Raw genomic sequence first — 22,613 nt, 5'->3', positions numbered from 1 at the left:
ATTGACTACATATAAGAAAAATCTAACCGATATCAACCAAACTTAGTAATCAACAGATATTGCAAGACAGTCATGTTACCTATCGTCCGATTGAGACAACCTTAGACATTAGTAGGACCAGCATACATTCAACATTGCATGAAAATGTGACCGTTAAACAATTTTTTCACGTTAGATCTCACATACTTTGTCAATCCCCAGCACATCTTGTACCATCACGTATTTTGTGCTTTTTAAAATATTTATTTAACGCTATTAAATGTTTCTACAAAAAGTTAAAATGCATACTAGCTTTTACAATTTGAAGAAAATGCGATTTTATTGATATGGTGGCCCTTAGTTAATTAATTCCTTTCTCATAGAATCGTCCAGCGGTGGTATGGCTTCACGTGGTATTAAAAATGTGGATAAATTAAATAAATCCAAGAAAACTTTATAACGATCACTGAAAAGAAAAAAAATTATTAATTCGTGTTTTCTATCAACATAATCTAAGATAAAATACCTCAATGTCGATCTCAAATATTGGTATCCGGATGAACCACCAGTACCTAATTGTTGGGAGCCAATCATACGTTGAACCATAATGACGTGATTGTCTGAAACGAAAAACAAACAACAAAAAAACGATTCTGAAACAAATTCGAGTATCACTAACTAAATTTTAATTTTCATTTCAAATTTTGACAAAATTTTCTATACAATAAAATTTTGACAAAATGTTCTATTGAAACAAAATTATGACAAAATGTTCTATTGAAACAAAATTTTGACAAAATTTTCTATAGAAATAAAATTTTGACAAAAAGTTCTATGGAAAAAAATGTTGACAAAATTTTCTATAGAAATAAAATTTTGATAAAATGTTCTATAGACATACAATTTTGACAAAATTTTCTATAGAAATAAAATGTTGACAAAATTTTCTATAGAAATACAATTATTACAAAATTTTCTATGAAAAAAAAAACATTTTGACAAAATTTTCTATAGAATTAAAATTTGAACCAAATTTTCTATAGAAATAAAATTTTGACAAAAATTTCTATAGAAAGAAAATTTGACAAAATTTTCTATAGAAAGAAAATTTGACAAAATTTTCTATAGAAATAAAATTTTGACAAAATTTTCTATAGAAATAAAATTTTGCCAAAATTTTCTATAGTAGTAAAACTTTGACAAAATTCTTTATAGAAATAAAATTGTGTCAAAATTTTATATAGAAATAAAAATTGACAAAATTTCCTATAGAAATAAATTTTTAACAAATCTTTTTATATCATTAAAATTTTGAGAAAATTTTGACAAAATTTTCTATTGAAATAAAATTTTGCCAAAATTTTCTATAGAAATACAATTATTACAAAATTTTCTATGAAAAAAAACATTTTGACAAAATTTTCTATAGAATTAAAATTTGAACCAAATTTTCTATAGAAATAAAATTTTGACAAAATTTTCTATAGAAAAAAAATTGACAAAATTTTCTATAGAAATAAAATTTTGACAAAATTTTCTATAGAAATAAAATTTTGACAAAATTTTCTATAGAAATAAAATTTTGCCAAAATTTTCTATAGTAGTAAAACTTTGACAAAATTCTTTATAGAAATAAAATTGTGTCAAAATTTAATATAGAAATAAAATTTTGACAAAATTTCCTATAGAAATAAAATTTTGACAAAAATTTCTATAGAATTAACATTTTGAAACATTTTGATAGAAATACATTTTTAACAAAACTTTTAATATCATTAAAATATTGAAAAAAGTAAAATTTTGACAAAATTTTCTATTAATAAAATTTTGCCAAAAGTTTCTATAGAAATACAATTATGACAAAATTTTCTATGAAAAAACATTTTGACAAAATTTTCCATAGAATTAAAATTTGGACCAAATATATAAAATTTTGACAAAATTTTCTATAGAAATAAAATGTTACAAAATTTTCTATAGAAATAAAATTTTGACAAAATTTTTTATAGAAATAAAATTGTGCCAAAATTTTATTTCTATATATTTCTATAGAATTAAAATTTTGAAACATTTTCTATGGAAATAAAATTTTGCCAAAACTTTTCCATAGAAATAAAATTTTGACAAAATTTTCTCTAGAAATACAATGATGGAAAAACTAGAAAAAATTTGTTGACAAAATTTTCTACAGAAATAAAATTTTGACAAAATTTTCAGTAGAAATAAAATTTTGACAAAATTTTCAGTAGAAATAAAATTTTGACAAAATTTTCTATAGAAATAAAAATTTGACGAAATATTCTATAGAAATAAAAATTTTACGAAATATTCTATAGAAATAAAAGTTCGATAAATTTTTCTTTAGAAATAAAATGTATACAAAATTTTCTATATAAACAAAATGAAGACAAAATTTTCTATAGAAATAAAATTTTGATAAATTTTTCTATAGAAATAAAATTTTTGACGAAATTTTCTGTAGAAATAAAAATTTTACGAAATATTCCATAGAAATAAAATTTCGATAAATTTTTCTGTAGAAATGTATACAAAATGTTCTATATAAACAAAATGAAGACAAAATTTTCTATAGAAATAAAATTTTGACAAAATTTTCTATAGAAATCCCCCATGGCATACGATGATTACCATTGAACTCTTCTCGTTGCTAGTCGTTTTGTAGTCTTCTCTTGTGAGTACGCATACAATAGAAATTCTCTGCTCTTCCCAGTGCTTCTTTAAATCAAAGCTTAAGCTGAATGTGTGTCACACATTCAGTAGCATTGTCATTTATTTATTCTCTGTAATTTCAATTTATTTCCTTGGTACGCTTTAAGCGTTTCTTTAACATCTGATTTGTGTGTGTGTGTAAGAGAGTGTGCTCTTGGTTTGCTTGTAGTTGAATTTAGCATCGCTTACATGTTGCCTCATCGATGCCCATCCGCATCGTGGATATTGAACAAAAACAAAAGCAAGACTACTGCACCACAACATGTTTGATGCCAGTGGATGCCGCCACCGTGAAATGCGTTGCGGTTGATTGCTTTCACATGTGGAACACACAAAAGCTTTCTCCAAACACAGCTGTACATTGAACATGAAGAGAACATTGTGGCGTATACGTTCTCTACTATGTTAATATTACTTATTATATTGTTATCGATAACACAACATGGTGTTAGGTATTAACAGTACAAATTTCGATTGCACCAGCTGATGGAATAATTTGAATTGAAATTTAAATTTCGTTATTTCGTTATTGTAACATCATGCTGGTACAAATTTCGATTGCACCAGCTGATGGAATAATCTCAATTGAAATTTAAATTTCGTTATAAAGGAGCACGATTGACTACATATAAGAAAAATCTAACCGATATCAACCAAACTTAGTAATCAACAGATATTGCAAGACAGTCATGTTACCTATCGTCCGATTGAGACAACCTTAGACATTAGTAGGACCAGCATACATTCAACATTGCATGAAAATGTGACCGTTAAACAATTTTTTCACGTTAGATCTCACATACTTTGTCAATCCCCAGCACATCTTGTACCATCACGTATTTTGTGCTTTTTAAAATATTTATTTAACGCTATTAAATGTTTCTACAAAAAGTTAAAATGCATACTAGCTTTTACAATTTGAAGAAAATGCGATTTTATTGATATGGTGGCCCTTAGTTAATTAATTCCTTTCTCATAGAATCGTCCAGCGGTGGTATGGCTTCACGTGGTATTAAAAATGTGGATAAATTAAATAAATCCAAGAAAACTTTATAACGATCACTGAAAAGAAAAAAAATTATTAATTCGTGTTTTCTATCAACATAATCTAAGATAAAATACCTCAATGTCGATCTCAAATATTGGTATCCGGATGAACCACCAGTACCTAATTGTTGGGAGCCAATCATACGTTGAACCATAATGACGTGATTGTCTGAAACGAAAAACAAACAACAAAAAAACGATTCTGAAACAAATTCGAGTATCACTAACTAAATTTTAATTTTCATTTCAAATTTTGACAAAATTTTCTATACAATAAAATTTTGACAAAATGTTCTATTGAAACAAAATTATGACAAAATGTTCTATTGAAACAAAATTTTGACAAAATTTTCTATAGAAATAAAATTTTGACAAAAAGTTCTATGGAAAAAAATGTTGACAAAATTTTCTATAGAAATAAAATTTTGATAAAATGTTCTATAGACATACAATTTTGACAAAATTTTCTATAGAAATAAAATGTTGACAAAATTTTCTATAGAAATACAATTATTACAAAATTTTCTATGAAAAAAAAAACATTTTGACAAAATTTTCTATAGAATTAAAATTTGAACCAAATTTTCTATAGAAATAAAATTTTGACAAAAATTTCTATAGAAAGAAAATTTGACAAAATTTTCTATAGAAAGAAAATTTGACAAAATTTTCTATAGAAATAAAATTTTGACAAAATTTTCTATAGAAATAAAATTTTGCCAAAATTTTCTATAGTAGTAAAACTTTGACAAAATTCTTTATAGAAATAAAATTGTGTCAAAATTTTATATAGAAATAAAAATTGACAAAATTTCCTATAGAAATAAATTTTTAACAAATCTTTTTATATCATTAAAATTTTGAGAAAATTTTGACAAAATTTTCTATTGAAATAAAATTTTGCCAAAATTTTCTATAGAAATACAATTATTACAAAATTTTCTATGAAAAAAAACATTTTGACAAAATTTTCTATAGAATTAAAATTTGAACCAAATTTTCTATAGAAATAAAATTTTGACAAAATTTTCTATAGAAAAAAAATTGACAAAATTTTCTATAGAAATAAAATTTTGACAAAATTTTCTATAGAAATAAAATTTTGACAAAATTTTCTATAGAAATAAAATTTTGCCAAAATTTTCTATAGTAGTAAAACTTTGACAAAATTCTTTATAGAAATAAAATTGTGTCAAAATTTAATATAGAAATAAAATTTTGACAAAATTTCCTATAGAAATAAAATTTTGACAAAAATTTCTATAGAATTAACATTTTGAAACATTTTGATAGAAATACATTTTTAACAAAACTTTTAATATCATTAAAATATTGAAAAAAGTAAAATTTTGACAAAATTTTCTATTAATAAAATTTTGCCAAAAGTTTCTATAGAAATACAATTATGACAAAATTTTCTATGAAAAAACATTTTGACAAAATTTTCCATAGAATTAAAATTTGGACCAAATATATAAAATTTTGACAAAATTTTCTATAGAAATAAAATGTTACAAAATTTTCTATAGAAATAAAATTTTGACAAAATTTTTTATAGAAATAAAATTGTGCCAAAATTTTATTTCTATATATTTCTATAGAATTAAAATTTTGAAACATTTTCTATGGAAATAAAATTTTGCCAAAACTTTTCCATAGAAATAAAATTTTGACAAAATTTTCTCTAGAAATACAATGATGGAAAAACTAGAAAAAATTTGTTGACAAAATTTTCTACAGAAATAAAATTTTGACAAAATTTTCAGTAGAAATAAAATTTTGACAAAATTTTCAGTAGAAATAAAATTTTGACAAAATTTTCTATAGAAATAAAAATTTGACGAAATATTCTATAGAAATAAAAATTTTACGAAATATTCTATAGAAATAAAAGTTCGATAAATTTTTCTTTAGAAATAAAATGTATACAAAATTTTCTATATAAACAAAATGAAGACAAAATTTTCTATAGAAATAAAATTTTGATAAATTTTTCTATAGAAATAAAATTTTTGACGAAATTTTCTGTAGAAATAAAAATTTTACGAAATATTCCATAGAAATAAAATTTCGATAAATTTTTCTGTAGAAATGTATACAAAATGTTCTATATAAACAAAATGAAGACAAAATTTTCTATAGAAATAAAATTTTGACAAAATTTTCTATAGAAATAAAATTTTGACATAATTTTCTATAGAAATAAAATGTTGACAAAAATGTCTATATAAATAAAATTTTACAAATTGTTCTACAGAAATGTTGACAAACTTTTCAATGGAAATTTTACAAAATGGGATTTTTCTCAATTATTTTCTCTCATAATTTTCTCTCAATTATGGTAGATTATTTTTGGCTCGCGTGGCAACCATGGTGTCAGTTCCCTTTCAAAAAGCTGAAAATTTCGACCATAGCTGCGTATTTACTCAAAAGTAGTCTCATTTAAAAAATAAATCTCGGCATTTTCAAAATATGATTTCAGGTTTGCAGGCTAAATACCTGTCATATGATGTTAAATTTGAAACCATTGTTTTTACAGTGGCGTGAAAAAAATGTTCGTCCTTATTATTTTTTAACTTACATCTCCATTTAGTGATCAGCGAATCGATATCCATCAATAGGGTCAACAATTGATGAGGTTGACTGAAACGTGGTTCATCCCTATAGAAAGTAATCATAATGGCTCCTTGTAAAGCTTTGTGACTAAAACGACGATCACCACGTGAGACCATAGCTTCATGGACGACTGGATCAAAAATGCTGCGATAAACTTCACGACGTTTCTCAATATCCATTAGACGATAGTTTCTAGCAGTTTCCACACGTTCTCTCTGAAATAAGATGACATATTGTCCAGTTTAATACACACACAAAAATATTACTTTATTTTTCGTAATGAAATTTTTGAAAAACTGTTTTTGTATGATATTATGGCCGAAAATATAAAAATGCACTCAAACCTGTTATTTCAGATTTTCAGACAGAAGCAATCTTTGTCGATCAAAAATTTCGTTTCGAAGGAGTTTGTTTTCTCATGTAGAATATTTTTTTATTCATCGCCAACTTACCATAGCACTGTCAACTTGTTCGTTTAGAAATTTATCAACGCTAACTTGAAATTTATGCCAAAAATTGAAACCATTCTCCTCCAAACCAGGTGTTCGCTCCAACCACTTCTCAATCAATTCCAAGAGTGATGGTTCAGTCTCCGATTTGATTATGGCATTTATGGAGGCTGTATTGTTTCCAAACGCCTCCGAGTATTTCTGATTGTATTTGACACGATGTTCGGATTTTACGCCCAACTTATTCTCAATCAAGCGAAATTGTAAACTTTGGAAACCTGAGGCTGGCGACAAATTATTACGAAAATCCATGAAATCCAATGGGGTCATTGTTTCCAATATGGGTACTTGATCAACTAAAAGCTGTGATTTGGAAAAAAACAAATTAATTATTTAGTCAATTTAAAATTATTTATCTTCATAGAATAACCCCCTTTTTCAGGAAGCTCCGTTAGTGCTACGTTAGCTAACGAACTTTTAAACCGTACTATGGACATGTCTGTCATCATGTCTATATATTCCATATGACAGTTAGGAACTTAACTGCTAAAAAATTTTCAGTTAAAGTTAACCGGGGAGAAGATATTTCGGTTTTACTTTCTGTTAACTGGGAGTTAAAGTCTAACGGAGATACATGAAAATGGCCGTAAAAATGAAATTTTGTCAAAATGAAATGAAATTTTACCAAAATTTCCTATAGAAATAAAATTTTACCAAAATTTCCTATAGAAATAAAATTTTGAGAAAATTTCCCCTAGAAATGAAATTCTAACAAAATTTTCTATAGAAATGAAATTTTGACAAAATTTCCAATAAAAATGTGATTTTGACAAAATTTCCAGTAGAAATGAAATTTTAAGAAAAATTTCTATGGAAATTAAATTTTAATAAACAAAAAAATGAAATTTTGACAAAATTATAGAAATGGAAGTGGAATTTTGAGAATAGAAAATAGAAATGGAATTTTGAGAAAATTTTCTATAGAAAAGAAATTTTGACAAAATTTCCTATAGAAATGAAATTTTGACAAAATTTTCCATAGAAATGAAATGTTGAGAACAATTTTCTATAAAAATTGTTAATTTTTTTTTTGAAAAAAAATACAGAAAAATTAGAAATGAAATTTTAACAAAATTTCCTTTAGAACTGATATTCTGATAACATTTCCTAATGAAATGAAATTTTAACAGAATTTTCTATAGAAATTAAATTCTGACAAAATTTCCTATAGAAACAAAACTTTGACAAAATTTCCTATAGAAATGAAATTTAAAAAATTTTCTATTGAAATGAAATGTTGACAAAATTTCCTATAGAAATAAAATGTAGACAAAATTCCCTCAAGAAATGAAATTTTAACACAATTTTCTATAGGAATTAAATTCTGACACAATTTTCTATAGGAATTAAATTCTGACAAAATTTCCTATAGAAAAAAAATTTTGACAAAATTTCCTATAGAAATTAAATTTTTTGACAAATTTCTATATAAATGAAACTGTAAGAAAATTTGCTATAGAAATTATTTTTTGACAAAATTTTCTATTGAAATGAAAATTTTAAAAATATTTTTATAAAATTATTTTTTACAAGATAGAAATAAAACTTTTGGAAAATTTCTTATAGAAGTTAAAATTTGAGAACATTTTCCTGTAGAAATGAAATTTGGAGAAAGTTTCGTAGAGAAATGAAATTTCGACAAAATTTCCTATAGAAACGAAATTTTTACAAAATTTCCTACAGAAAAACAATTGTAACAAAATTCACTATAGAAATTAAATTTTAATGAAATTTCCGATATAAGTGAAATTTTAACAAAATTTCCCATAGAAATGAAATTTTGGCAAAATTTCCTATAGGAATCAAATATTAACAAAATTTCCTATAGAAATGACATTTTGAGAAAATTTTCTATATTAATGACATTTTGGCAAAATTCCCTATAGGAAAGAAAATTTGACGAAAGAATAATAAGAATGAGATTTTGAAAAAAAATTCCAATTGAAATTAAATTTTGACTAAATTTTCTGAAGAAATAAAATTTTGAAAAAATTTCCTATATAAATGAGATTTCGACAAAATTTTCTATTGAAATAAAATTTTGAAAACATTTTCTATTGCAATGAAATTTTTAGAAATATTCCTATTAAAATAATTTCTTACAAAGTTTTCTATATAAACGAACTTTTGATAAAAATTCATATAAAAATGAAATTTTAACAAAATTTCCTATAGCAATGAAATTTTAACAAAATATCCGATAGAAATAAAATTTTAACGAAATTTCATATAGAAATGAAATTTTGGGAAAATTTCATATAGAAATGAAATTTTGGGAAAATTTCGTATAGAAATGAATTTTTGTGAAAAGTATTTAATTCTGCAGGAGATTTCCTGTACACACAAAAAATTATCACCAAAATTTTTTCAATTAAACACTTAATTGAATTTGGAAACGGATTCAATTAAAATGTTAATTAATTCAATTAATTATTTAATCAAATCCGAATAAAAACCAATTAAAAAAATGATTGATATTTGTTACGTTTCCAATTAAAATATTAATTGATTCAATCAATTTCTTAATCAATTCGGAAATAATTTTCAATTACAAACGTGATTGAAATTTTTTCCGTTTCCAATTACACATGTGATTGATCCAATCACCTTTGTGATTGAAACTGAATAATTTTGAGCAATGGAAAGAGCGAAAAGAGAACAAGAGAATGGGTTTTTATTCAACAATGTATGATGGAGAGATCAGTCTGTGGAAGTAACTCGTAACGAACGGTTGGGTTTTTGTTTTTCGCGTAAATTGAAAAACATGATTGGCGACATTCTGTCTGCTGCATTCAAAATGTGTGCATAAATATTTTGAACGCAACAACAAACCATAGCAAAGGGTTGACATAAATAAAGTGTGCAACAACAAACGGCCACGTGGTAAAGGTTTGAAAAAAATATATGACAGAACGCATTTGAAATTACCTGTGTTTGTGTGTTGTGGCATTGTAAAAATGGAAAACAATCTACGTTTATTGAAGGTAAGAAATTGTGAAATGTGAATACCGTTTTCCATTGAAGCCTGTTTACATTAAACGGACTAAAATAATATATTTTTTATTCATTTCTTTTAGTGAACAATTTTATTTCGTGAAATTGACCAATCAATCCCATCAAATCCATCATTTTATCAAATATATAATAATATGTTTGCAATAAAAAAGTGGGTACCGTATTGATCTTTTAAAATTATAAATTTTATTCACTCCTAATTTTCTTAAAACCAAAAGCGGTATGGGTTTGGTGGAAGATTCACCTTGAAGTTGCGAAGTAGCGTTGGCATTAAATTGCATTTTTGTTTTACCTGCTTTTTCAGTTTGAACCCAAGTAGAGAGCAGTATATCTGGTATATAAACTAATGAGCTGAATTATGTAATGAAAAAGTTCTTTCTTTTGGATTTAAAAATATGAAAAATATCCGAAAATAATAAATATATGTATTTTCCATTTATATTTTTTTTCTATTTCCAGAATTTGCAAAGTATCATCAATATAATACCAAATATTACATTGCTTTCCCATTATTTTTGTCTTTGATTGGTTCAAATTTTAATAGACGTTTTTAATGTGTGGAAATTTTGGAAAGGAATTGTTACTAAACTTAAATTACCGAGCTCCTTAATACACATTTTTATGCTAAAAGACTACAACTGCAAAAGAAGATTATAAATCTGCAACCTGGAACTATGAATTGAACTTGATATTCTATGCAGGTAATGTTTAACAAAATTAACTTTTAATTGAACAAAATGAAATTCGAATTATTCTGTTTACTTTCAGAAAAACTAATTTAGCTTACAGGCTGCTGATTTATTGGAAATCTAGGCGCATCTACATATTAGAAGGAACATGCTAACACGGTTATTATTATAAGGAAGATAATGATTTATATAATTTATTTTTTCACCCTATAGTTGTTATTGATAGTAGTTGTATTTGTAAGTTATGTTAGAACAAAATACAAATGACAAGAACCAAAATTATCTGTCTATTGCATAATTCAAAAAATAATAAAATATTAAATATGTTTTATAAGAAACACATATTTTCTTTTATTTCAAAAGAAAAAAAAACTAAATACGATTTTGAGGTCGCAATATATAAATTTTTTGATCGAAATTTATAGCCAATTTCAATTAATTATTTAATTGAATGAATCAAATAGTTGATTGATTTTTGTCGCGAAATTGATTAAAATTTTAATTGATTCAATTAAAACTATGATTGAATTTTATGTTAAAAAGCAATCACGTTTTTAATTGATTCAATCACACAATTAATTGATTCCGTGACAAAAGTCAATTAAATTTTTAATTAAAAATCGTGTTGGTTTTCAATCCAAATGGGTGATTGATACTATCATTTTCGTGATTGAAGACATTTCAATTAAAAAAATGATTGAATCCGCGATTTTCGTGATTGAAATCAAAAAATTTTTTTTTGTGTGTGTGTTTGTGTTTTGTGGCATTGTAAAAATGGAAAACAATCTACGTTTATTGAAGGTAAGAAATTGTGAAATGTGAATACCGTTTTCCATTGAAGCCTGTTTACATTAAACGGACTAAAATAATATATTTTTTATTCATTTCTTTTAGTGACCAATTTTATTTCGTGAAATTGACCAATCAATCCCACCAACTCCATCATTTTATCAAATATATAATAATATGTTTGCAATTAAAAAAGTGGGTACCGTATTGATTTTTTAAAATTATAAATTTTTTTCACTCCTAGTTTTCTTAAAACCAAGAGCGGTATGGGTTTGGTGGAAAATTCACCTTGAAGTTGCGAAGTAGCGTTGGCATTAAATTGCATTTTTGTTTTACCTGCCTTTTTCAGTTTGAACCCAAGTAGAGAGCAGTATATCTGGTATATAAACAAATGAGCTGAATTATGTAATGGTAAAAAAGTTCTTTCTTTTGGATTTAAAAATATGAAAAATATCCGAAAATGATAAATATATGTATTTTCCATTTATATCTTTTTTTCTATTTCCAGAATTTGCAAAGTATCATCAATATAATACCAAATATTACATTGCTTTCTCATTATTTTTGTCTTTGATTGGTTCAAATTTTAATAGACGTTTTTAAAGGAATTGTTTGGAAAGGAATTGTTTGGAAAGGAATTGTTTGGAAAGGAATTGTTACTAAAATTAAATTACCGAGCTCCTTAATACACATTTTTATGCTAAAAGACTACAACTGCAAAAGAAGATTATAAATCTGCAACCTGGAACTATGAATTGAACTTGATATTCTATGCAGGTAATATTTAACAAAATTAACTTTTAATTGAACAAAATGAAATTCGAATTATTCTGTTTACTTTCAGAAAAACTAATTTAGCTTACAGGCTGCTGATTTATTGGAAATCTAGGCGCATCTACATATTAGAAGGAACATGCTAACACGGTTATTATAAGGAAGATAATGATTTATATAATTTATTTTTTCACCCTATAGTTGTTATTGATAGTAGTTGTATTTGTAAGTTATGTTAGAACAAAATACAAATGACAAGAACCAAAATTATCTGTCTATTGCATAATTCAAAAAATAATAAAATATTAAATATGTTTTATAAGAAACACATATTTTCTTTTATTTCAAATAAAACTAAATACGATTTTGGGGTCGCAATATATACATTTTTTGATCGAAATTTATAGCCAATTTCAATTAATTATTTAATTGAATGAATCAAATAGTTGATTGATTTTTGTCGCGAAATTAATTAAAATTTTAATTGATTCAATTAAAACTATGATTGAATTTTATGTTAAAAATCAATCACGTTTTTAATTGATTCAATCACACAATTAATTGATTCCGTGACAAAAGTCAATTAAATTTTTAATTAAAAATCGTGTTGGTTTTCAATCAAAATGGGTGATTGATACTATCATTTTCGTGATTGAAGACATTTCAATTAAAAGAATGATTGAATCCGCGATTTTCGTGATTGAAATCAAAAAAATTTTTTTTGTGTGTAGAAACAAAATTTTAACCAAATTTCCTATAGAAATGAATGTTTAACAAAATTTCTTATAAAAATAAAATTTTGACAAAATTTCCTATAGAAAAGAATATTTGACAAACATTTCCTACAGAGATACAATTTTTTAGAAAATTTCCTATAGAAATAAAATGTTGAAACAAATTTTCCGTAGAAATTAATTTTTGACAAAATTTCCTCTTGAAATGAAATTTTGACAATATTTTCTATAAAAATAAAATGTTGGCAAAATGTTCTATAGAAATTAAATTTTGACAAAATATATAAAAAAAAAATTTAACAAAATTTTCTATAGAAATGACATTTTAACAAAATTTCCTTTAGAACTACTGACAAAATTTCCTAATGAAATGAAATGTTAACACAATTTTCTATAGAAATTAAATTCTGACAAGCTTTCCTATAGAAACAAAATTTTGGCAAAATTTAAAATTTAAAATTAAATTTAATGAAATTTAAAAAATTTTCTATAGAAATTAAATGTTGACAAAATTTCCTATAGAAATAAAATGTTGACAAATTTTCCTATAGAAATCAAATATTGACAAAATTCCCTACAGAAATGAAATTTTAACACAATTTGAATGAAACTCTGACAAAATTTCCTATAGAAATAAAATTTTGACAAAATTTCCTATAGAAATAAAATTTTGACAAAATTTCCTATAGAAATAAAATTTTGACAAAATTTCCTATAGAAATGCATTTTTTTTGACAAATTTCTATATAAATGAAACTGTAACAAAATTTGCTATAGATATGAAATTTTGACAAAATTTTCTATTGAAATGAAAATTTTAAAAATATTCTTATAAAATTATTTTTTACAAGATTTCCTATAGAAATAAAACTTTTGGAAAATTTCTTATAGAAGTTAAAAATAGAAACGAAATTTTTACAAAATTTCCTACAGAAACACAATTGTAACAAAATTCACTATAGAAATTAAATTTTAATGAAATTTCCGATATAAGTGAAATTTTAACAAAATTTCCCAAGGAATGAAATTTTGGCAAAATTTTCTATAGGAATCAAATATTAACAAAATTTCCTATAGAAATGACATTTTGAGAAAATCTTCTATATAAAAGACATTTTGGCAAAATTCCATATAGGAAAGAAAATTTGACGAAAGAATAATAAGAATGAGATTTTGAAAAACAAAATTCAATTGAAATTAAATTTTGACAAAATTATCGTTAGAAATCAAATTTTGACTAAATTTTCTGAAGAAATAAAATTTTGAGAAAATTTCCTATATAAATGAGATTTCGACAAAATTTTCTATTGAAATAAAATTTTGAAAAAATTTTCTATTGCAATGAAATTTTTAGAAATATTCCTATTAAAATAATTTCTTACAAAATTTTCTATATAAACGAACTTTTGATAAAAATTCTTATAAAAATGAAATTTTAACAAAATTTCCTATAGCAATGAAATTTTGAAAAAAATTCCTATAGAAATAAAATTTTAACGAAATTTCATATAGAAATGCAATTTTGGAAAAATTTCGTATAAAATGAAATTTTGGGAAAATTTCGTAAAGAAATTAATTTTTGTGAAAATTATTTATTTTTACAGGAAATTTCCTGTAGAAACAAAGTTTTAACCAAATTTCCTATAGAAATGAATGTTTAACAAAATTTCTTATAAAATGTTGACAAAATTTCCTATAGAAAAAATTTGACAAAAATTGCCTACAGAGATAACATTTTTTAGAAAATTTTCTATAGAAATAAAATTTTGAAACAAATTTCCCGTAGAAATCACATTTTCAAAAAAAAATTTCTATAAATAAAATTTTTGGCAATATTTCCTATAGAAATTAAATTTTGAAAAAATATATAAAAATAGAATTTTAACAAAATTTCCTATATAAATAACATTTTAACAAAATTTTCTATATAAATAAAAATTTAAAAAAAGAAATTTTGAGAAAATTTTCTATAGATATGAAATTTTGAGAAAATTTTGTATAGAAATGTATTTTTGAAATTTCCTTTTGATATAAAATTTTGGGAAAATTTTCTTATAGAAATTAAATTTTGAATTTAAATTTTTCAAAAAATATTCACTTATTTCTACCATGTTGTTAATTATATAATTTTCTTTTTATTGTGTTCACGTTTAGTGTTTAGAGTCCTTACCTTGAGAATCATAACTACACGATTGAGACGCTTCAGAATTTCCAAGGTTTTGGTTTCTTCAATCACTTCATTATTTAACATTTCTCGTATGGAATCAAATTCAAAGATAATTTGCTTGAACCAAAGCTCATAGGCTGTAAGAAAAAATATTTTTATATTTATTGTATAATTTTAATTAAATTAAATTGTCATTTTGGGTATTCAATTTGTTTATTTACCTTGGTGAGTAATGATAAACAAATGCTCATCATGAACATTCGATGACATACACTGCGAGTTGAGAAGATTATCCAACATCAAATATTCTCCATAAATTTTTCCCACTTCTGTATTTAGCGGTATTGCCTTATCATCGTGTTCTGATCTATTTTCAAAATTTTATATAAAAAATAATTTAAATTATTGATTGTGTTAACAGTTGCCGATAGCGAGGTAACTTAAAAATTCTTAACAATGTCTTCTAAACATTAGTCCATACACGCAAAAAATAATTCTTTCCTTCCAAACGAAATTTTAGACAAACAAATTTAGTTTCTCATTTGCTTTTCGTTGAAACGAAGTGTATTTGGAAGAAAAGTATATACTTTTTGTGATAAACGTTTATTCTTTTCCAGGATTAAATAACAATTTCATAAAGACTAACTCAAAAAAAAATTTTTCTGGCTAATTGCATTTTCCCTCACATCTTTCTCACTTCCACGATTTTTTTTATTTCTTACCACCTTTTTCTGTAATACAAACAATGTAGAAGAAATTATACGATTTTATAATTTTTTACATATATTTACCTTTCGCCTGGACGGAGAATCGAACCGCGGACCATGCAATTTGTAAGGCAACACACTATCCACTGAGCTATGTAGCCGTTATTGTCATCAATAGACAATTACCCATATAAGTTATATTTATATAGCATAGCTTGCGGCGCCCACGAGCCGATTAAACAAAGTTTATTTAACAGAAAAATACATTTAGTTGGGCACCGTGGAGCAGTGGTTGTTACGGCCGACTTGCATGCCAAGGGTCGTGGGTTCGATCACTGCTTCGACCAAAGTTTTTTTTTTACTTATATTCCAAATATGGTCGGAAGATTCCGAAAAAATGATCAACATTACATTCTACTATATTAAATTTTTACTATGAACTTTAAAATGTGTCAGAAAACAGTGTTTGAGATAAACGAAATGGACTGTGTTTTTGGTTCAAAAATAACTTTTTTATTGAAAAAATAAAAATACAAAAAAGAAATTTTGTCAAAATTTAATTTCTATAAGAAATTTTGCCAACATTTCATTTCTATAGGAAATTTTGTCAAAATTTCATTTCTATAGGAAATTTTGTCAAAATTTCATTTCTATAGGAAATTTTGTCAAAATTTCATTTCTATAGGAAATTTTGTCAAAATTTAATTTCTATAGGAAATTTTGTCAAAATATCATTTCTATAGGAAATTTTGTCAAAATTTCATTTCTATAGAAAATTTTGTCAACGTTTCATTTCTATAGGAAATTTTGTCAAAATTTCATTTCTATAGAAAATTTTGTCAACGTTTCATTTCTATAGGAAATTTTGTCAAAATTTCAGTTCTATAGGAAATCTTGTCAAAATTTCATTTCAATAGAAAATTTTGTCAAAATTCCATTTCTATAGGAAATTTTGTCAACGTTTCTTTTCTATAGGAAATTTTGTCAAAATTTCATTTCTATAGGAAATTTTGTCAAAATTTCATTTCTATAGGAAATTTTGTCAAAATTTCATATCTATAGAAAATTTTGTCAACGTTTCATTTCTATAGGAAATTTTGTCAAAATTTCATTTCTATACGAAATTTTGTCAAAATTTCATTTCTATAGGAAATTTTGTCAAAATTTCATTTCTATAGGAAATTTTGTCAAAATTTCATTTCTATAGGAAATTTTGTTAAAATTTTATTTCTATAGGAAATTTTGTCAAAATTTCATTTCTATAGGAAATTTTGTCAAAATTTCATTTCTATAGGAAATTTTGTCAAAATTTCATTTCTATAGGAAATTTTGTCAAAATTTCATATCTATAGAAAATTTTGTCAACGTTTCATTTCTATAGGAAATTTTGTCAAAATTTCATTCTATACGAAATTTTGTCAAAATTTCATTTCTATAGGAAATTTTGTCAAAATTTCATTTCTATAGGAAATTTTGTCAAAATTTCATTTCTATAGGAAATTTTGTTAAAATTTTATTTCTATAGGAAATTTTGTCAAAATTTCATTTCTATAGGAAATTTTGTCAAAATTTCATTTCTATAGGAAATTTTGTCAAAATTTCATTTCTGTAGGATTTTTTATAGGAAATTTTGTCAAAATTTCATTTCTGTAGTATTTTTATAGGAATTTCAGTAGGAAATTATGTCAAATTAAATTTCTATAAAAAAATTTTTCAAAATTTAATTTTCATAGGAAATTTTGTCAAAATTTCATTTCTACATTAAAGTTTATCAAAATTTGATTTCTAAAGGAAATTTTGTCAAAATTTAATTTCTATAAGAAATTTTGTCAAAATTTCATTTCTATAAGAAATTTTGTCAAAATTTAATTTCCATAGGAAATTTTGTCACATTCTTATTTTAATAGAAAATTTTGTCAACATTTTATTTCTATAGAAATCGAATTTTGACACAATTTACTGTCGAATTTTAATTTCAACAGAATTTCCTTAGAAATGAATGTTAGTATACCCCATGACACTTTATCGCTTTTATTTTCATGTTATTGGACAAATTAATCATTTTAATACTATTGTGAATCGAAATATCAAAATGTAATCTGGCAATAGCAACAGGCCTAGATATATATTTTCTCAAACTTTCATTTCTACATAAAAATTTTGTCCAAATTTCATTTCTGCAGTAAATTTTCCCAAAATTCCTTTTCTGTAGGAAATTTTTTTCAAAATTCATTTTTATATGAAATTTTGCCAATATTTCATTTCTATAGGAAATTTTGTCAAAATTTCATTTCTATAGGAAATTTTGTCAAAATTTCATTTCTATAGGAAATTTTGTCAAAATTCCATTTCTATAAGAAATGTTGTCAAAATTTCATTTCTATAAGAAATTTTTGTCAAAATTTCATTTTTGTAGGAAGTTTTGTCAAAAATTCATTTCTATAGGAAATTTTGTCAAAATTTCATTTCTATAGGAAATTTTGTCAAAATTCCATTTCTATAGGAAATTTTGTCAAAATTTCATTTCTATAGGAAATTTTGTCAAAATTTCATTTCTATAGGAAATTTTGTCAAAATTTCATTTCTATACGAAATTTTGTCATAATTTCATTTCTATAGGAAATTTTGTCAAAATTTCATTTCTATAGAAAATTTTGTCAAAATTTCATTTATATAGAAAATTTTGTCATGGTTTCATTTCTATAGGAAATTTTGTCAAAATTTCAGTTCTATAGGAAATCTTGTCAAAATTTCATTTCAATAGAAAATTTTGTCAAAATTCCATTTCTATAGGAAATTTTGTCAAAATTTCATTTCTATAGGAAATTTTGTCAAAATTTCATTTCTATAGGAAATTTTGTCAAAATTTCATTTTGATACGGATTTCAGTAGGAAATTTTGTTAAAATTTCCTATATGAAATTTTGTCAAAATTTCATTTCTCTAGTAAATTTTCTCAAAATTTCTTTTCTGTAGGAAATTTTTTCAAAATTTAATTTTCATTTTCATTTCTATAGGAAATTTCCACAAAATTCTATTTTTTAGGAAATTTTCTCAAACTTTCATTTCTACATAAAAATTTTTCAAAAATTTCATTTCTATAGGAAATTTTGTCAAAATTTCATTTCTATAGAAAATTTTGTCAAAATTTCATTTCATTTCTGTAGTAAATTTTCCCAAAATTCCTTTTCTCTAGAAAATGTTTTCAAAATTTCATTTTTATAGGAAATTTTGTTAAAATTTAATTTTATAGGAAATTTTGTCAAAACTTCATTTTGATAGGGATTTCAATAGGAAATGTTGTCAACGGTTCATTTCTATAGGAAATTTTTCAAAATTTCGTTTCTATAGGAAATTTTTTCAAAATTTCATTTCTATAGGAAATTTTTTCAAAATTTCATTTTTATAGGAAATTTTGTCAAAATTTCATTTCTATAGGAAATTTTGTCAAAATTTCATTTCTATAGGAAATTTTGTCAAAATTTCATTTCTATAAGAAATTTTGTCAAAATTTCATTTCTATAGGAAATTTTGTCAAAATTTCATTTCTCTAGAAAATTTTGTCAAAATTTCATTTATATAGAAAATTTTGTAAAAATTTCTTTTCTATAGGAAATTTTGTCAACGTTTAATTTCTATAGGAAATTTTGTTTAAATTTCATTTCTATAGGAAATTTTGTCAAAATTTCATTTCTATAGGAAATTTTGTTAAAATTTCATTTCTATAGGAAATTTTGTCAACGTTTCATTTCTATAGGAAATTATATTAAAATTTCATTTTGATAGGGATTTCAGTAGGAAGTTTTGTCAAAATTTTTTGTATGAAATTTTGTCAAAATTTTTTGTCTGTAGTAAATTTTCCCAAAATTCCTTTTCTGTAGGAAATTTTTTCAAAATTTCATTTTATATAGGAAATTTTGTCAATATTTCATTTCTATATTAAATTTTGTCAAAATTTCATTTCTATAGCAAATTTTTTCAAAATTGCATTTTGATAGGAATTTCAGTAGGAAATTATGTCAAATTTCATTCCTATAAAATTTTTTTTCAAAACTTAATTTCCATAGGAAATTTTGTCAAAATTTCATTTCTACATTAAAGTTTGTCAAAATTTTATTTCTAAAGGAAATTTTGTCAAAATTTAATCTCTATAAGAAATTTTGTCAAAATTTCGTTTCTATAAGAAATTTTGTCAAAATTTAATGTCCATAGGAAATTTTGTCACATTTTTATTTTAATAGAAAATTTTGTCAAAATTTTAGTTCTATAGAAATGGAATTTTGACACAATTTACTGTCGAATTTTAATTTCAACAGAATTTCCTTAGAAATAAAATTTTAACAGAATTTCCTTAGAAATGAATGTTAGTTATTTACCCCATGACACTTTATCGCTTTTATTTTCATGTTATTGGACAAATTAATAATTTTAATGCTATTGTGAATTGAATTATTAAAATGTAATCTGGCAACACCAACCTAGCCTAGATATATTTATTATATATATCCATTATGTGGTCATAATCAAAACATTTTTTTTTAATTAGAGATGATTTTCTATTGTGAATAACCTTAATCTCTTATTGCTTAGTGACATTGTAAGAAAAACATAATATTGTTGACCAATCCTTCGATTATAGTATTCCTTGAAAAGTTTCCTATCAAAGCTGATCAATGTCACCATTCTGTCATTGATAAGCCATTGACATCAAGCAAAAAACAGATTGAGACAAAGGCCGGTATGCAATTGTTTATACTCTACGTGCAGAGAAATAAAATGTTAGAAAAACTTTTATTACAGTTTTTGAATTTTTGTTCGAATTTTTTGTTGAAATTGCGATCGTGCAATTTTAACGCCTTTAGACTATTTTTTGTGGAGCTATGTTAAATATCATGTTTATATAGAAAAACTCGCTCCAATTGATGCATTGAAAGACAGTATTGAAGCATACCGACCGAAATGTTGTAAAGAGTATGCCAAAACTGGACTAAACGGATGGGCCATTTGAGGCGACGTCACGATCAAAATTTCCATGAGATATCCCGTCTTTATTAAATTATATGGACCATACTAACGATTCAAATAAAAATTTCGTTAATTTTTCTGAATTGTATGTGTTTTTTTTTTTTTTAATTTGCTATAGCTCTTAAAAAATTACCCTTTATAAAGCATATGGAAGTGAGAAAGATATAAAGGATAATACAATTAGCCAGAAAATTAAAATCAAATTCCTTATAATAATAACATCATTATTTAACCGACCATCTTCAAATTTGTCACTGTATTATGTTATTTCGTTAATTTTGTTTATTTTTCCACAAGGACAACATTTTGTAAAGTTGCACATATTTATTTTTGGAATTTAGACAATCAAAAAATATTTTAAAATTTTATTTGTTGTTTTTTTCGTCTTTTGTTTTTAACACACACCCATTAAAAGTTGAGGCATAGGGGCAAGCCATTTCCGTTTTTGTTTTAACTTAAAAATATCTTATCAAAATTTAATAAATAATTTTGGAATTCGCCGTATTATAAACTTAACCGTCGCGCGTGATGTATGAATCGATACTGATTTTTGTATTTTCAAAATATTATACTCGAATATATAAATCTAATAATCATTTGTCTTAAACTTATACAAAGCATCCCGTACGAAGAGATAAGTGTATTGAAATTCTATAGCATTTGCAACATCAAAACCTATGTACACGTTCGCGAGGTTGAAACGAGGTTGGTATTCAAAAGTGGAGTTAACCCCCAGAGATTATTCCACAAAATTAATTTCATGACATTCTGACAAAAAATTAATAACAATCTGAGCCGAATATTCTCAAAATTACACAACAAAAATATGGACCTGATAGCTTCAAACCAAAGTAGCAAAATCCCCAAATTAAGTATTAGCTTATATTAACAGCGTTTTAATCTTCAATCCAAAAATTTAATTATTCCATTAATTTAAAGATTTAAAGAAATAATCTTAATAATCATTTTTATCTTTTCTTTTAAAAAAAATTGCCTTACTTCAACGATATACAGATTTAATGTACGGATATTGCAAAGATATATGGATTTAACATAGGCACGCACATTTCAATGAACCGTGTCTTAAATTTGATGAAAAACAATTAAGGAAAGTCTAAAGTCAAGCGATTTAATATACCCTGAACCACTTTGGGGATCTACATTCACGGTTACCATTCGAGCCACACATAATCTACCAAAATTTGGAGAAAATTTTTCCAAAAACTTACCAAACAAAAAATTTTACTTCTATAGAAAATTTTGTCAAAATTTTATTTCCATAGAAAATGTTGTCAAAATTTTATTTCTATAGAAAATTTGGTCAAAATTTTATCTCTATATAGAAAATTTTGTCAAAATTTTATTTCTATAGGAAAATTTATCAAAATTTAATTTCCATAGAAAATTTTGTCAAAAATTTTATTTCTATAGAAAATTTTATTAAAATTTAATTTCTATATAAAATTTTGTCAAAATTTTATTTCTATAGAAAAATTTTCTCAAAATTCTATTTTGTATAGAAAATTTGTGAAGTACCTCTTAGTTGGAGAGGAATATTTGCTTAAATCTACCAAAATATCAATAATTTTAACAATCTACTAAACAGTAAAAAATCTACCATTTTTGATAGACGGACAGACAGGCAAAAATGGCTAGGTCGTCTCAGGGGCAAAGCTGGCAGATTTCTTTGCTGTTTGGTACATTGGTAGAATTGTTAACATTTTGGTGGATTTTGCAGATAGCTTTTCTCCAATTAAGAGGTATTCAAATATTTGGTATTTAAATATTGAAATAAAATTTTGACAAAATTTCCCATAGAAATAAAATTTTGAA

General features: G+C 24.0%; 2 protein-coding genes and 2 long non-coding RNA genes across 4 annotated transcripts; 2 read left to right on the top strand and 2 right to left on the bottom strand.

Annotated features, from left to right (window-relative positions):
* Positions 1–222: 222 nt before the first annotated feature.
* Positions 223–618, bottom strand: LOC142229750 (tryptophan 2,3-dioxygenase-like). Its single transcript, XM_075300318.1, has 2 exons — positions 506–618; positions 223–445 (listed from the first exon to the last, which is right to left on the bottom strand). Exons 1-2 carry the CDS (start codon positions 583–585, stop codon positions 337–339), a joined length of 189 nt encoding a protein of 62 aa, XP_075156433.1. The 5' UTR covers positions 586–618; the 3' UTR covers positions 223–336.
* A 2,930-nt stretch (positions 619–3,548) lies between these two features.
* v (Tryptophan 2,3-dioxygenase vermilion) lies at positions 3,549–21,342 on the bottom strand. Its single transcript, XM_075300317.1, has 7 exons — positions 21,186–21,342; positions 15,271–15,416; positions 15,053–15,186; positions 6,825–7,184; positions 6,338–6,587; positions 3,832–3,925; positions 3,549–3,771 (listed from the first exon to the last, which is right to left on the bottom strand). The coding sequence occupies exons 1-7, from the start codon at positions 21,215–21,217 to the stop codon at positions 3,663–3,665; spliced, it is 1,125 nt and encodes a 374-aa protein (XP_075156432.1). The 5' UTR covers positions 21,218–21,342; the 3' UTR covers positions 3,549–3,662.
* Positions 10,360–10,925, top strand: LOC142231819 (uncharacterized). Its single transcript, XR_012720928.1, has 2 exons — positions 10,360–10,597; positions 10,665–10,925. It is a non-coding gene; the product is annotated as an uncharacterized LOC142231819 (long non-coding RNA).
* On the top strand, positions 11,895–12,476 carry LOC142228029 (uncharacterized). The gene is made up of 2 exons (XR_012720048.1): positions 11,895–12,151; positions 12,219–12,476. It is a non-coding gene; the product is annotated as an uncharacterized LOC142228029 (long non-coding RNA).
* Positions 21,343–22,613: the final 1,271 nt, after the last annotated feature.

This window comes from Haematobia irritans, chromosome 3 (assembly GCF_050003625.1).
Source record: "Haematobia irritans isolate KBUSLIRL chromosome 3, ASM5000362v1, whole genome shotgun sequence".
NCBI classification, from domain to species: domain Eukaryota; kingdom Metazoa; phylum Arthropoda; class Insecta; order Diptera; family Muscidae; genus Haematobia; species Haematobia irritans.
The sequence above is the reverse complement of the archived record's forward strand: the minus strand, read 5'-3'. Positions and strand labels throughout refer to the sequence as shown.